The sequence below is a fragment of the Leptosomus discolor genome, chromosome 5 (assembly GCF_034619465.1).
Source record: "Leptosomus discolor isolate bLepDis1 chromosome 5, bLepDis1.hap2, whole genome shotgun sequence".
NCBI lineage: Eukaryota > Metazoa > Chordata > Aves > Leptosomiformes > Leptosomidae > Leptosomus > Leptosomus discolor.
The window spans coordinates 38,818,219-38,833,541 of record NC_141395.1 but is presented as its reverse complement, the minus strand read 5'-3'; the positions used below and the strand labels follow the sequence as shown (position 1 = coordinate 38,833,541).

At 40.8% G+C, this 15,323-nt stretch overlaps 1 protein-coding gene across 1 annotated transcript in view; it reads left to right on the top strand.

Moving 5' to 3' along the window:
• Nucleotides 1-15,323, top strand: part of ERBB4 (erb-b2 receptor tyrosine kinase 4) — a 393,477-nt gene that overhangs the window by 180,778 nt on the left and 197,376 nt on the right. The window contains exon 4 of the mRNA XM_086465988.1: nt 5,385-5,519. Within this exon, the coding sequence (XP_086322114.1) occupies nt 5,385-5,519 (135 nt within the window). The remainder of the gene's footprint in view (nt 1-5,384; nt 5,520-15,323) is intronic.

Here is a 15,323-nt window from a genome sequence, read left to right as displayed (position 1 = left end):
TAATAAGTCTGTGAGGAGGAAGAATTCAGAGCATGCACAGACAGAGGAACAATCCGAGCAGGTATGAATGTCTTCTTTGAGTTGGTTTTATGTGGCTGAACCTGTTCATGAAATAGATATTCCCTTTGGGGAGATTGCTAAATAAAGCACTGACCAGAGCGTCTTGTCCCTTAATGAAGTAGCTACATGGCTCACAAGGACCCTGTGAGCCCATCTTCACTCACATTTGCGGTGAAATGGTGAAGGTACAAACACAGTGACAGGTAATCAGATTACTCCATTTTTATTTCAGCAGCAAAACAGGTATCTAGATTTGGAAGATTTATGCTCTGGTGCTACAATCCAGTGTTCTTAATTATTGAGCAGTTGGAAGTACAGCCCTACAGGCTGCACATAACACTGATTGCTTTTGATAGAAATAAAGAATATCTTGCCGTTACCATCAAGCCTTGAAACTGACTTCCAGCTAATGACCCAAATAATCTTTACATGGAATTGTATAATTTAGATCGAAGGCTGACTGGGGCTTCTAGCTGGTACACAGATTCCACATCCATGAGCTTTTGAGTATGGTCATTGAGCTGAAATGGAGAAGGTTAAAACTCTCATTTTCATTACCAAGCTCCCCCCATCTCCCAATACAAATGTGACATTTCAATTTGACACAGTCCAGCTCTTCTTAAATCATCTGTATAAAGACTTCAGATCTTGATTGATGATGGATGAGCTATTGTCTCCTAAAGCACCCAGTTCTCATTACCCTTTAAGACATAGCTTATTAATGATGGACCTGAAGTGCTTTCCCAGTGGGTCATCAGCAACCAACTGTGCTAAGAGATCAAAACACTTGGTTTGGCACGAAATTTCCAGGCCAAAGCCATTTTCAGATGCATTCAGCATCTTGGGTGAACTATGACAGTGTTTTGGGAGTGATACAGTATATGACAGGAGATCCCCATCACTTGGGTGATGATGGTAAAGACCCAACAGTGTCAGCATGCAAAGATGCTTCAGCTCTAATGGAGGCTGACGTTGGGAAGTGAGGTATCATCAACATGCATTATATAATACGTGTGTGCAGAGCATACCTGTATATAATGTGCTGTAAAGAACAGCTGTTTCCATAGTAGACAATCCATTTGGAAGGTATGAAATATCTTCTGTTTTGCTTTTAAAGTGGTTACATTGGACAGGCCCAACAGTTTTTCCTAATTAGCTCCTCCCCCTTTCTCTGCCCACTTTAGAGCTAGTTCTTTTCCCTCTCACTGTCTTCTTCCAGCTCATCATGCCAGCTGGCTTCATAACACCAAAGAGCTTTTAATTTGCAACCTTGAATAGCAATAGCAATTTTATAACCAATTTTGTAACAATTTTAGAACTAGATTCTACTGCTAAATAGGTGCCTATGGCCCCCACTGCATATCAACACACACAAGTTACTTGCACTTCAGAATACATTGCAGAAAGTGAACATATTTTGCCAATTTAATCCACATTAGAAATTAGATAACAGACCGTGAGGGATTATACTGTACACAAGACAAAGTCAGCAGAAGAAAATGCCCTTTTAACAGATGGCTGAAGAGGAGTTCTTTCCTTCTCCAGTCTAAACAGACAACACATTTGCAGAGCTAGTGTCCCTTTGCCTTATTTGCAGTGATCTTAGGCTTCTGATGGCTGTTAACACATTTTCACTGACTCCAGTCAAACTTACTCTGTTAGAATAGATGTTACGAATTTAGCCCCTTTTTGAACTTAGCAGGCTAAGTATAAATTGTGTATGATGTACCTATCTGTGTTCCATGGCACTTTATGGAAAGTGTAAGATACTTGTGTTTCACAGTTGGCAGACACCTGTGTGTATCCATTTCTCCAGTTAGTATTGTAACTATTGTACGGTAGGTTACCGAAGTTATGTGGTAATAGCTCTGCTTCATCACTGGGCTAATGGAAGCAAAAAACTAGCAGATGTAACGGATAATACATCTCTGATGTAGCTTCCTGAATAAATAACTATTTAATAGAATTTTAATAATATGCAGATATAAGTTGGATTTGTCGATCTTAAAGGTCTTTTCCGAATGAAACAATTCTATGATTCTATAATTTGGCAGCAATAAGCAAAATAATTACAGAAATCAGTGGCAAGTGGACTTGCTGGTTTATCTTCGTATAAATTTGGTTACAGAATTACACTGTTTTTAAGCCGGTGAAGTAGTGCCTAATAAGGAAGATGATAAGATTTTGCATTCACTTCAGAATCAAGTGGCAAAAGACCTTGGAGCTACTCCTTCACTCAGAGCACTGGCTGCAGCCATGGTGCCAAAATGTGAGATTGTGGTACTCTTGAGTGTGGCCATCAGTACCTTACAGGAAGGCACCCAAAATTTCCTGACACCTTTAGAAACTCTTTTCCCAATGAAAGCTAGTGGGACTTGTGCTTCGGAATCCCCTTTTGTAACTCTGTCCCTGAGCAGTGTAGAAGTCCAAGGGTAACGTTTGCTGCCAGCGCAGTGCAGTAGGTGTTTCAGGCAGCAGTTGCTAGAGCTGAGTGCTCTGCCTCTTGTCCCAGGCAGCAGTGTTGTACTTAGACCAACAATCTTCCAATGTCAGAAAAAATTGTTTTAGAAGACAAAAATACTGTCCCCAAAATGATATTTAAAATACATTCCACTGGGGGCGGTCCTTTTTGGTGCTTCTTTGGCAGAAACTAGCTTCTTTGCAGTAGAAATAACATTCGCTAGGGGACTTGTTATTCTCTTCTGCTCCAGCCTTAGGAAGGGTTCAGCAAAGAGGCACTTTAGGTGTTGCAAACAGGAGAAGAAACCTCTTTTTGCTTGACTTCCTTTGCTAGCTTGTCTGCATAAGCAGAGATGCCTGCCTTTCTCCTCCTGTTTATTGTTTATCTCCCACTTTCAGTGCTGTAAATTAAGATGAGTTGATGACTATATGGCGATGAGTTCATTATACAGTAACTCTATTGTATATTGACTACATTTGTGCTTCATTTGCTTAACATGTATCAGGGTTTATTAGGTCTTTCCAGGCGTTGTTCTTGCTAAGAGAGGGCAGAGAACTGCAAAATGCATTTGAGTTTAAGTCAGTGAAGCCAGTGTGTCTGGGCTGATTTACACATGCCGAGGACTCAGCATAAAGAAAAGAGAGCAGACTGGAACAGGAAGGTAGAAAGGGAAAGAATCTGGATCCCACAGAGCAGGAAGAGTCAAGTACAAGTAGTTTAAAGATTGTACTAAACTTTGAACTCGATGTTGTTAAATATCTGTAAGAGCCCATCTTTGATATTATTCAGGTTTATTAGTGCCTCACTGCATGAATAGACCTGTAAACTTTAATCCTGTCACCTGTGAAAAATGGTACAGTGCAGGGCCAATAAAGATACTGCATCACCTTTCTGGGAAAGGGCAGCAGCAACAATGCTTATTGTTTAGTGACGAAGGAGGTCAGAGCATTTTCCATGTTTGCTTTTAGTAACTCACAGGGAAAGCTGTCACTTTCCTTATAGTACAGAGGGGACACTTCCTGTTACTTTTATGCTGAAAGAAGTCTTTCTCCACAAATGGAAACTATTACAATTACTTTTAGAGTGAGATGCGGCCTACTATACAAGAATGCATCAAAATTCCTAGCAGGAAAGAAGATTTGATAGGTATGGTCATGATTGAATGCCCTAAAACCTAGAAATTATGCCAGTGGCAGGTGTTCAGATGTACCAACTGATAGTGACAGTATTTGGAATTGTGTGCAAGTGTTTAAGAAGCCACAAATGTAAAATTTACAGTTTTTCGTGGCTTGTTAGACGTTATTTTTAATCAACATCTGGGCCATAATGGATTAGGTAATCCTGCATAGCTGGGATAACACAGAGAAATCATCACTAGTCGTGTTTTCAAGTGTTCTAGGTCTTACTTTTTCCCCAGAGCAGAATTGTTACCAGATGCTGTATGGGGTTTTTCAGGGATCATAAGAATATCATACAGACAGATCATTGCTATATCTCTAATCTGGACTTGTTTCTGTATAAGATTATTATTATTCTTTTTTTCATTTTTAAGCCCCTTTTCAATGAAAAGCCAAGCTTTTAAACCAGAGATTTCTAAGAAATAGTAATACTCTGAACTGATTAATATGGTGGAAGGATGTATTTATAGATGATCCTTTATTTAATACATCCTTTTCTTGGAGGCTACCTCCTCTACATGCTGTGGCCTGTAAACCTTGAAATTAAAAAAAACCAAAAAACAACAAAAGATGACCTTAGTCATTGCTGCCAACGTCAAGATTTACTCTTAATGTCTCTGTGAGAAGTGTGACACTCCTGGCTGTATAGCACAACTTAATATCATTGTAAGGTGCCCTTAGTAACTAACCTTCACCATTTCTTTGCAGAAGCTTGAGTCTGACACTAAGTGGTGCAGGAGGTTTTAGCTGCATATGAAAGTCACATGGATTGTCCTCTGCTTTGGAAATACGAGAGCCAGGTTAAGTAGAGAAATTGTGAATTTGAATGAGTTTAATGGGTAAAAAAAAAAACAAGTTATTGCTCCAGAGGAAACCCTGGTGCTACAACCAACAACTGTTAAGATTATTTTCATGTTGAGATTTGACAAATCGAATCTTTAGAAACAGGGCAACAAGCCTTTTTCTTTTTTTTTTTTTTTAAACAAACTGATATAAATGTGAAAATTAACCAAAAAAACCAAAACAAAACCAAAAAAAAATTTAATCTGCTCAGAAATCATCTCCCTCCAACACCAAGCTTCCAGCAGGGCATGTCAGTGGTAGTTTTGGATCATAGTATTTGAGATTTGGATCACAGATACTAAGTATTTGAGTATTTTGGATCATGCTATTATAGCAGCACAGTCTGATCAGAAAATGTGCTTTTCCAGAGATTGTGATGACTGGACCCTTCTCATATACTATGGGCTCAGAAAATTCCTACCCAGCAGAGCATGTTAGTTTATTGTATGTTTTAAGCATTCATATATGCTAATGAAACGCAGCATAGTGTGGTTGATTGCTGTGTTTTTGAAGTCAGTTAAGTCTTGAAGGTGGTTTTACTCACAAGTAACAATACTGTTCCATACTTGATTACACTGGAACAACAGGTAAACCCAGTAACTCATCTAGCAACTGTGTGGCTGTCTTCATTGGTTTTCTTCTGCATATAAATAAATGGTTCCTGTTTACAAATACTGTAAGCTACATGTCCTCCAGTTTTCAAAGTATTAAGTGAGTAGATTACAGTGAGAATTTTTTTTGCATTTTAATTTCATGCCCTCTCCAGTACACAAAGCAGCAATAGATTTAGTCAGCTGTGTGTCTAAAGTCTTACATGCATGTTCTCTTGTTCTTTTATGCAGAAATACTGAATGGAGGGGTGTATGTTGGCCAGAACAAATTTCTTTGCTTCGCAGACACCATTCATTGGCAGGATATCGTGCGTAACCCCTGGGCCTCCAACTTCACTTTGGTTCCAACAAATGGCAGCTCAGGATGTAAGTACCAGTTTCATTCTCAGCCTTGTCATCCACTCAGCATGAAACATTACAAATATGACCACAATTTTTCCCTGATCCTCTGTTATGGAGAATTGCATTTGTAAATTTTCCCTGCATTCTTCCAAGTTTCTACACTGCTTTTAGGAACACTTAGTCTAAAAACACTTTGTCTGTAGAGAGTTTTTGTGAACATGATACATTTTCTGTTTTCTGTCTTCTGCGTATTCTTTTTTCTATTTATTGCTAAAGCTGCTGTGCTGCTGTGGAAGCACAGACATTATTGTTTGCTTTGCAATTGTTCCTGCTGCTCAGGCTGGTCCTTGACTCACAATTCTAATGTCTATGGCATCATAATTAGCTGCTGGAGTAATTACGGTATACGCTCACGGATATTCTCACTTTAGATGAGAAATGAACCTCAAAGAAATAGTTATCCTGTTGTCTTGTGTGCATCTGTGAAGAAAGAGAATTTGCAGAGGATGAGATGCTATTCACAATAAAGCCAATGTTTCTCTGTTTTTAATATGTTCTCTCTGTTTTAATGCTCTCAATTTCAAACCTTTGATTAATTTGTTTGATCCATTTCTCTATTTCCCTTCTCTAGAGTTACTCACATTCAGTAGTATTTTGATGATTCTTGCAGCAATAATGAATTCTCCTGAATGGTGGTGACAGTGATACAAAGTGTATCCATAATATAATAAAGTGCATTCTGAATGAATACTGTGCTGTTAAACAGTACCGTCAGGTTGTATCAACATTGAAATTCAGGTGTAGGCTGGGAAAAAGTTTGTATCTGATGTCACAGTAGATACACTGTTTTGAGCATTCTGGATATACATTCTGGATTGCTTACAATATCTTAAGGTGTCCCTCAAGGATGTATAAAATGACTGATGCCTCTAGCTTCCACTACAGCCAAGAAACAACTTCAGTTCTTCAGTTGTATGTTAGGAATTCAGAAAAAAAAAAAAAAATAGCCTCTGGCTAAAGAGCATTTGATGAATCCCTGGAATTTATAAGCAGCAACTTGTTTTTAAGTGAGTGCTTTGTGGTATAATAGATTTTATATAAGGCTGACTTGCTTTTGTTTATCTTACCTGCTGCCCTCAAACCCAGAACACAGCTACTTGAGATATGGCTTCTTCCAGGAGCCTGCCAAATTCTGCTGCTCCTCAGTCTTCCAACTCCAGAGCTGAGGCTCATCTCTTCTGCCTTCTGGCTGGAAACTTGACATAGTTGTAGTGCAGCCAGCTATCTTATTTGCATACTAAAAAACCTCTTCACCGGTGATGATCATTTCTAAGCAGAACTGATAAAACCTTTGAAGGTTAGGGAATGCCCATACCCTTTCATGAGTCATTACTTCAACAAGAAAAAGACTTGGTTGTAACTCTGTTTTGTTCTGTTACTGGATTTTCTTTTAACCTTTGCCAGTTCTTCAAGACAAATGCTTCTGCAACACCAAGGTAATAAACTCTTCTAAAAAAGCAACCAACATCAATACTACCTTTTTGAGGTAACAAAAGTTTTACTGGTGACTCTAGAAGGATCGGAATAAGGTCAGTGCTGAGTACTTTGGGAAACACACCCTGAAAGTAGCAAAGGCAAATATTAGTTCCCACAGCAAGACGAAAGAATGTATGTACCTAAGTCCAGTTTTCTTAAAACATTTTTTCATTCCTTTTGAGTTGTTTTGAAACATAGAGAAGGAACAATTTGTGCTTTGCTATTTGTGCTTGATAAACCTGACAAACAGCATTATTTCAGTGATGATTGAGAGCTAGGTACCAAGGCAGCTTCATTCAGATAGACACCCAAATTTTACTTTATTTTTGCTTACGTGGGATGGAGCAGAGTGCAGTTGGACTGTATTTAATTTAATAAACCTAAGTCTCCTTCTCCAAGAAACTGGATTCCATCTCAATACTATTTATGAGTCCTGTGAAATTTGATTAAATTAGCTAATCTGTCTTCACAACTTGTATAGGTGAAAATCTAAACCCCGTTATACAGAAAGCCAACAAATGGCTAAAATGGTTTAACAAAGGTGTTAAGGCTTTGGAAAACAAAAAATTCAGGTACAGAAATCACCATTTAAATCACTGTGTATTACACACACACACATAGGTGTGTGTGTGTATATATATATAAAGCCTTCAAATGAGATCACTCAAATGTGGAACCTTATTACTGCTTGTCAAAAGGTAGGAGAAAGGGAATGTGCTACGCTGGTAGTTTACAAAAGAGCTGAGACAAGTTATTTATACTGGTGCAGAAAGGACTTGGAGAAGTGAACATTGAATTATAACCCTAAAATGGAAATCAGTATAGAGTATCATTAAAGAAGGTACATGCTTCTCAAATTTGGCTCACATGTCACTTATCATAATCTGCTAGGCAGTGTGGGTGCTTTCTGGGCCCAGCCTTAGGATTTTTCCACTGCTGCAAGTGATGCTTAGCGCATTACAAAGTCTTTGGTACTTTTCTGCATAGACTGTGACTCATGCTTTTTTTTGGATTCAGCAAGTGTGTGTATTTACTGTTTATTTTACATGACTGTGTTAAATTGCCTGAAGTATCAGGTGCCTCCTATCAAATGGGAATCTTGGCTAAGTCCCTTGGAACTACTAAGTACTTTACTAAGAACATCCTAAGGGCAAGAGATGCCAAGGAAAGCCCTCTGGGACTTTCCATGTCAGCATATCTTCAAAAGGGTGAGTGGGTTTTACTGCTTATCTAAAAGCCTTTACAGAAGAGGGAGAAGGTCTGTCAGAAAGGCTGCATCAATCTGGGAATGTGAACCAACCGAACCTTCTGTGTCAATCTCAACAAAGTCCATACATTACTAGTAGTAATTTAGTAAAGTCTGTGTAAGTGTGGGGTCATATAAGACCTGGGTAGATGCATCAACCTATATGCCAGTTTAGCCGTGACTGGCAGGACTGGAGGGTAGCTTGTGCCCCAGGAATTGTAGGACTGTGTCACTGTGACCACCTCAGTAGTGTTCCCTGGCAGGGAATATTTCAGGAACAAACGACTGTGAACTGCCGTGAGTGTCAGAATCAGATACTTCATCGTTCCAGCAGGTCCTAAAGCCTAAACCACAGTTTGGTGTATTAGCATCACTAGTATTATTTCCAGCCATCAGTACCAGACATAAAATCTCCCTCAAGGTGTCTACATGTCCAAAAGAACAAGGGCCTACCTTCAGAGGAGAGCCCAGTGCTTGCCGTGTTTTTGCTGATGCCAGAGTGGACTCTAGCAGGTTGGTACAAATGCACTGTCGTACTGGGAGCACCTGTGCAGCAGCATGTGTGTGCACTGAGGGCTCAGCCAAGCTCCTTGTTTGTCTCGCCCCCCCCACCCCATGAGAGAGCAGACACTGCAAGCTGCCAGTGCTACTCTCTTCCCAAGCCAGACAGAAGAGCTGATAATGGTCCCACTTCAGGGATAATTTCACTTGCAACCCTCCTTGCTGCTCCAAGGCAGTCAGCAGAGGAGGAAGACGGAAGGGTGGAGTGAAATGAAGGTGCTTTGAAACAAAATCAGTCCCCTGCTTCTGTGCTTGTTTCGTAGCTTAGATCTGCCAACTCTGGCAATTCACTTCATTTACATCAGTGCTAGACAGAAGAGAATATGGCCTATGAACTCTGGGGATGAAGCTTTTCTGGTTCGCTTCTTTGCAGGCTTTCATTGTCACATCAGTGTTAAGAAGCCAGTTGAAAAGCCATGGTGTCTTAACCACTATGCTGGAAATACTGCAGACATATGAATCCTAAGTGCTGCTTCTCCTTTTTTCTTCTTCTTTAGCCTGAAATGCATTCTACCCATTGATCATGTTCTGATCAAATGCATGCAGAAAAGCTTGTGTTAGAGGGTTTTGAATTACACAGTCTTACTATTAAGATGAATACAGCCAGTGGCTGCTGGCACAGAGCTCAGCGTGTACTGCTGAAATATAATAAACAAATGTTGTACCAGGGACCATGCATACTTCAGCTCTCTGAGGGCAGATCCTCTGTGCCTGGCATTTTGACTCGTACACTGAAATAATGCTAGTATTTACTATTTGCAGAGCCTTCCCATACTGGTACCTTGTAGCAGAAGCTTTTAAAGTTAATTGTAATTTGAAAGCAGCCTTCTCTCCCATTTACCCGAAATCAGTGCTATCAGCCTGGGGTTTTTAAGCTGGGCACCTTGTACTGGGAATCTCAAAAGTGCTCAAGGAACAGAATTTCCCTTTAGGTATATGTTACTGAATTTGTAACGTGTTTTCTCTCCTTCCAAAAATAATCCCTGAATTCAAGCATGCTAAAGCCACGCTTTGCAAGAACATATTCCCCTGTTGCTACATCCACTTGTTGGATTTAGTCCCTTAACTGAAGAGCTAGGGCTCTGCCCTTTGGAGCTAGAAACCCGAGGTGCAGTTCCCAGCAATGGTGCAAGAAATAAAGCGGGAAATGAGGATTGGAATTCTTGCCTAAAATGCTTCTAGATTGGTAGACAGCTCCTCTCTGACCAGCCTTAGGGAGAGTCCAGTGAAAACCCGTGGGCTTTGATCTGTGTCCTCGATGTTTTCCTTCGTTTTGCTGTTAGCAGGAACTGGACTAGCCCCTCATTGTGCCAGGTAAGCTCTTTGGTGGGATGTGACAAGGACTGTAGTATTAAGTCAGAATTTTCAGTGGAGCTTTACTTGGAGATTTTGTTTCATAGAAAAGCCTGAAGGGTTTGAATTGTTGCCTTATCACTTGCATAGCTAATAGTATAGGTTCAAATAAATCAATAATGCATTTAAAAATACTGAAGCTGTATGGATGCATGTTCATGATGGAGCTGGTAACTGGATAATAAAGATTTAAAAATTACTTTCCGTTTTCAAGTTTTTTAGAAAATGCTGCTTTTTAAGAAATTATTCAAGAAAAGTGCAGGACTGCGTGTTGACATGTGACCAGAGTTGTGAAAACCGAACTCTGTGAAAATCAAGCCCATTTTAAAGTATCCTCCTGAACTGAAATTTCTGCTCAGACTCTGAAGTGCAGTGAGATCTGTGGAAAAATTTCCCATGACTTGATCTGGCTTTTCAACTGAGCCCCTGTCAGCTATGAACACAGCTGCAATTTTTGGCAAGGCATTTTTTCAAGCAGAACAATTTCAGTAACTTGCTATTCATAACGTAGCACTCCTCTGTCATTGGTTTGTATCTAATTGCACCTGGTAATGTAAAAACACACGAGTTCTGAGCTGTGCAGAAATATTTCTACATTGTTACGTGATGCAAGGGAAGAATAGGATTGGGCTTCCGCTGTGTACCTGTGATTCAGTAAATCCCATGATGTATTCAAGGGAAACACTGCTTTAAAATGTCTTCCCTCTTTTTTACCTATTGATTCATAGATTTTTTTTCAAGGGCAAAAGAAGCCTTGAAACATCATTAGCTCTGATTTCCTGTATGCAGAGGCCCTGAAGTATCATCATCTTGCCTGGCATGGAGCTCAGTAACTTTCCTAACCACAGCATATCTTCCAACCCAGCTTTGAGCTTCAGAAGCAGCCCCAGCCCCGGCGGGGCTGGAGCTCCCACAGCATCTGGACGAGTGAGCACAGGGCTTTGGCCCTCTGTACGCTCTCCTGGCACTGGTCTGAAGCTTTGCAGAAGTCCAGCCATCCCTCAAGAAGCTGGTTACTTCCCTAGTATTAAAAGAACCTTTATTTCTGATTTGAATACAGTTTTAAATTGCAGATGTTGCGTCTTACACCTTCTCCAGCTAGCTCAAAGAGCTCTCATAGCCAGCATTTTCTCCCTGTAGAAACAGCGTGTACCATGTAATCAGCTCACCTCCTGATCTTTTTTTCATAAGCTAAACAGATAGAGGGTCTCACCTCTCTCACAGTGAGGAATTTCTTTCCAGCCCCAGAATAATTTTAGTTGCCTGTCAGTGTAAAATACCTGTATTTTTCAATGTGCTTTCAGAAGGTGGAAACCAAAGTGGATGTAGTGTTTTATTACTGATTTAACCAATATCCTGTAGAAGTAAAAATTGTATCCTTTGTGTTTCAGCTTCACATGAGGAATCTGTTATTCAGGCAGTTGTGTGCGACATCTCTGTGTTTTAGAGACTCCCTGTTTTCCAGAAAATGTAGCCTGAAAGATGCAATCTCTGTTTGGTTGCATAAAAGACATTCTGTGTGAGTGACTCCAGCTTACCCACCTGGCTCCCTCACTAATACTGGCTGCTCTTCACTGTAATTTGCTGGGATTTCAGTCTTCCTGTCATCTCTGTGGTTTATTGCCTGGCATTTTTTTAATAATTTCTAAACCTTTGTCTGGAATATTAAAAAGCATCAGTCCTGTAACGATCCCTGGGGAACCACACCCTAGTTGTATTATAATTGCTTGTTTGCAACTACTTTTGGAGAGTCCCCAATTAACTGGCTCTTAATACATTTTTCATGTGTTTTATTAATATTGAAACATAGAGACAAATCTAATTAAATGTTTACCATTTAGTCAGTGCTTTGCATTTTAATTGAAGGAACAGAAAATGGACTAGTCAGTTGCACAGCTGCTTATGAAGTCAGCTCTCTGTTCTCCTGGTGCAGGGAATCCAGTCTGTGGTTGACCTTACCTGTGCTGGTTGCGTTTGGAAGCACTATAGCTCAGTTTGACATACTTATCTCTGTATAGTATGTATTTGGTTTATGTGAGTCAGTGCTAGCTCCATAATCTTCTTCCCCACCCCCATCTTCATTTTCTCTGTTACACTGTCTTTGTGAGTTGCTTTATTTAGGTTAACCTGCTACCCCATTGGCCTTGACAATGGAGTTTGCTGGGCCACGTTCTACTGCAGGTTTCCCACATGCTAGCAAAAGGAGTAATGCACTTTCTAAACAAGTACTTCTTTATAATATTGCAGAAATGGGAACAAATTGGTATAAACTTCATTTAGTAGAAATGCCTCTCTATGCCAGGCTGATTTAAGGCGAAGAGCTTCTAACATTTTTTAAAACTGGTATAGGAGAAAATCAGCCATGTGATTCCATGTACATAGACTCATAGAATAGTTTAGGCAGGAAGGGACCTTGAAAGCCCATCTAGTCCAACCCCCCTGCAGTGAGCAGGGACATCTTTAGCTGGATCAGGTTGCTCAGAGCCCTGTCCAACCTGGCCTTGAATGTTTCCAGGGATGGGGCTTCTACCACCTCTCTGGGCAGCCTGTGCCAGTGTTTCACCACCCTCACAGTAAAGATTTTCTTCCTTATATCTAGCCTAAATCTGCCCTCTTTTAGTTTAAAACCATTACTCCTTGTCCTGCGCAACAAGCCCTGCTAGTAAAATTGTCCCAACCTTTCCTGCAGGCCTCCTTTAAGTACTGGAAGGCCTCTGTAAGGTCTCCCGAGGGCCTTCTCTTCTCCAGGCTGAACAACCAAAACTCTCTTAGCCTGTCCTCATAGGGGAGGTGCTCCAGCCCCCTGATCATCTTTGTGGCCTCCTCTGGACCTGCTCCAACAGATCCATATTTTTCCTATGCTGAGGATTCCAGAGCTGGACATTCCTTTCAGCGTACATAGTATATTCTTTAGTGTGTTTCACAAAAGGCAGAAGTTGATATTTGCATGGAATTTTGTGTAAGTGATAAGCTTTGTTCTCCGTTGGGTGTTAACAGTCTGTGTTTGGAGTTGCTGGCAGGGGATCTAGGTGAATTGGTGTACAGGCATTTGTTGCAGCTACAGAATGAGGTCTGATGGATAGCCAGCCTGTTGATTTAAGGTTCAGTAGTAACCTTGTAATTCTTCACAGAGCACAGTAACTCATTTTTTGTACCAGTAGTCGCAATATTAGAAAAGGATCATTTTTACACATAGTGACTTATCTGGAAATTTATACCTGGGTCAAACCATTGGGTATTTAATTCTGAAGTAACTATCTGATAGTTGTGAAAAATAGGGGTTCCTTAGATCCTTGCAATCTCTCCCAAAAGTCCCAACCTTCCGTTAGTTCTCAGTAGTGCTGTGGCTAAACAGAGTCAGTGTTTCCAGCTGGCCCATCCATAACAGGCTCTCGTGCAGGACCAGTCCTGCTACCATCAGGAAGCCACACTGGTGAAGTGGGGAGCCTTGGATCAGAGTGGGAGGGAGAATGGTGTCCTTTCCCTCAGGTGTAAAGTGCCATTGGTTAGTAAAGATTTGGGAAGCTGAATACAGCGTAGATATAAGTACAAGGGAAGTTTTCCTTTAGACCAGTGGATGCTCCTGTACAGGAGACAATTATGTGTAAGTAATTAGTACATGTAAATCAAACCCCCAGCCCTCTGTACCAAGACACAGGTGAGATAACTGTGTTTTGTCCAGTTACTCCTGCAAGATATTTTGTACTTTTTCAAAGCCCAAGGATTTTACTCTACAAATGGCCAGAGTAGCAGCACTATATTTATGTATGCTGGCAAAAAGAAAAGAGGGAAGTGACTAATTCACGCTTAAAGCCAACTTTCAGAATAGCCAGTGTATCATTTCTGGCATACTTCTAAATTGGAAACCACCTACAGAGAAAATGGCATTCCAGAAAGTATACCCTGAATGCATTTGTTATTGCAGAGTTTGTTAAATTATAACCTTTCATTGAGGTTACTACTTGAAGTTCAATTAACATTTTAAGTGTATGTTTGGAGACCAGCAAACAGGGCTTCCACAGACAGGTGGTCTCGGTATAGAATATATTCCCTACTGTCGGTGTCACCGTAGCAAAGCCAGGAGGAGAAACTGTTCTTTTCACTAAAAGCTACAAATAACTAAACCGTTTTGTGAAAGCTCCTTCCATGTGGAATACTTCCAGGGTGTCATGGCTTAACCCCAGCCAGCAACTAAGCACCACGCAGCCGCTTGCTCTCTCCTCCTTAATTGCATCTACTGGTTCTTGAAGTTGCTGTGTGCCTCCCAGCCTTTTGAAGTTGTCTGTTAGATCTGCAAGATGCACATCCCAGCTACCAGCTCAGAGTGGGCTTGGTTGATGCTGCTGCAGAGAGCATGCGGGTAGGTGTACCGCTCGGTGGCAGTGGGTGGGTGCAGTGTTGGGACTAGCCAGCCAGCTTCTCCCAACAGACTATTCTGTTGCTTGCATAAAACACAAAACTGCCCCAAGCCTTTACTGCTATCATATCTGCGTTTTTTAAAGGGTTTTGTTACACATGCCTTTTTGGCAGAAGTTCTCAGAACTGTCACTAAAGTTCCTGTCCTGCTTTTGTGGACAGCCTGGCTAAGTAGCTCTGGCCCCTGGTCTGCTCAAACGCGGGGCTGTGCTGGGGGTTTCTCTCTGATCCTTTCACACCTCTTGCACGGAAGAGGACAGTGCTGTGGCTTCAAATGAAGCTGAGTGACTTCAGACAGAAGGGAAGTTTCTGCCTGCTCAGCAATGGACAAGGTGTAGAAAGTAGCGAAGCAAACAAGAGTGTATTTTATGCTTCTGCAGTCTCTCACGCTTTCTGTCCCTGTGTATAGGATCTCCACATTCCAATTTCCTTGGGCTAGTATTTGAAGGAGCTTTCACATCTCAAAATCTTCTTTCTGGTCCTCGTGTTGGAACTTGTAATGTACCTTCAAAAACTCATAAAAGTCATCATCAGTGAAGCATTCTGGCATAGAGGAAATGTTGGGAATATTTTCAGTGAGATACTTAATCCAGAGTTTTCAAGTGTTTTTATAAAAATTGGTACACATGAGAACAGCTTCCTACCAAATTTGTCTTACTACACCTACATTATAGTCACAGAACGTCCACAGCACCGCCTCTGTGCAGATCTCCGCT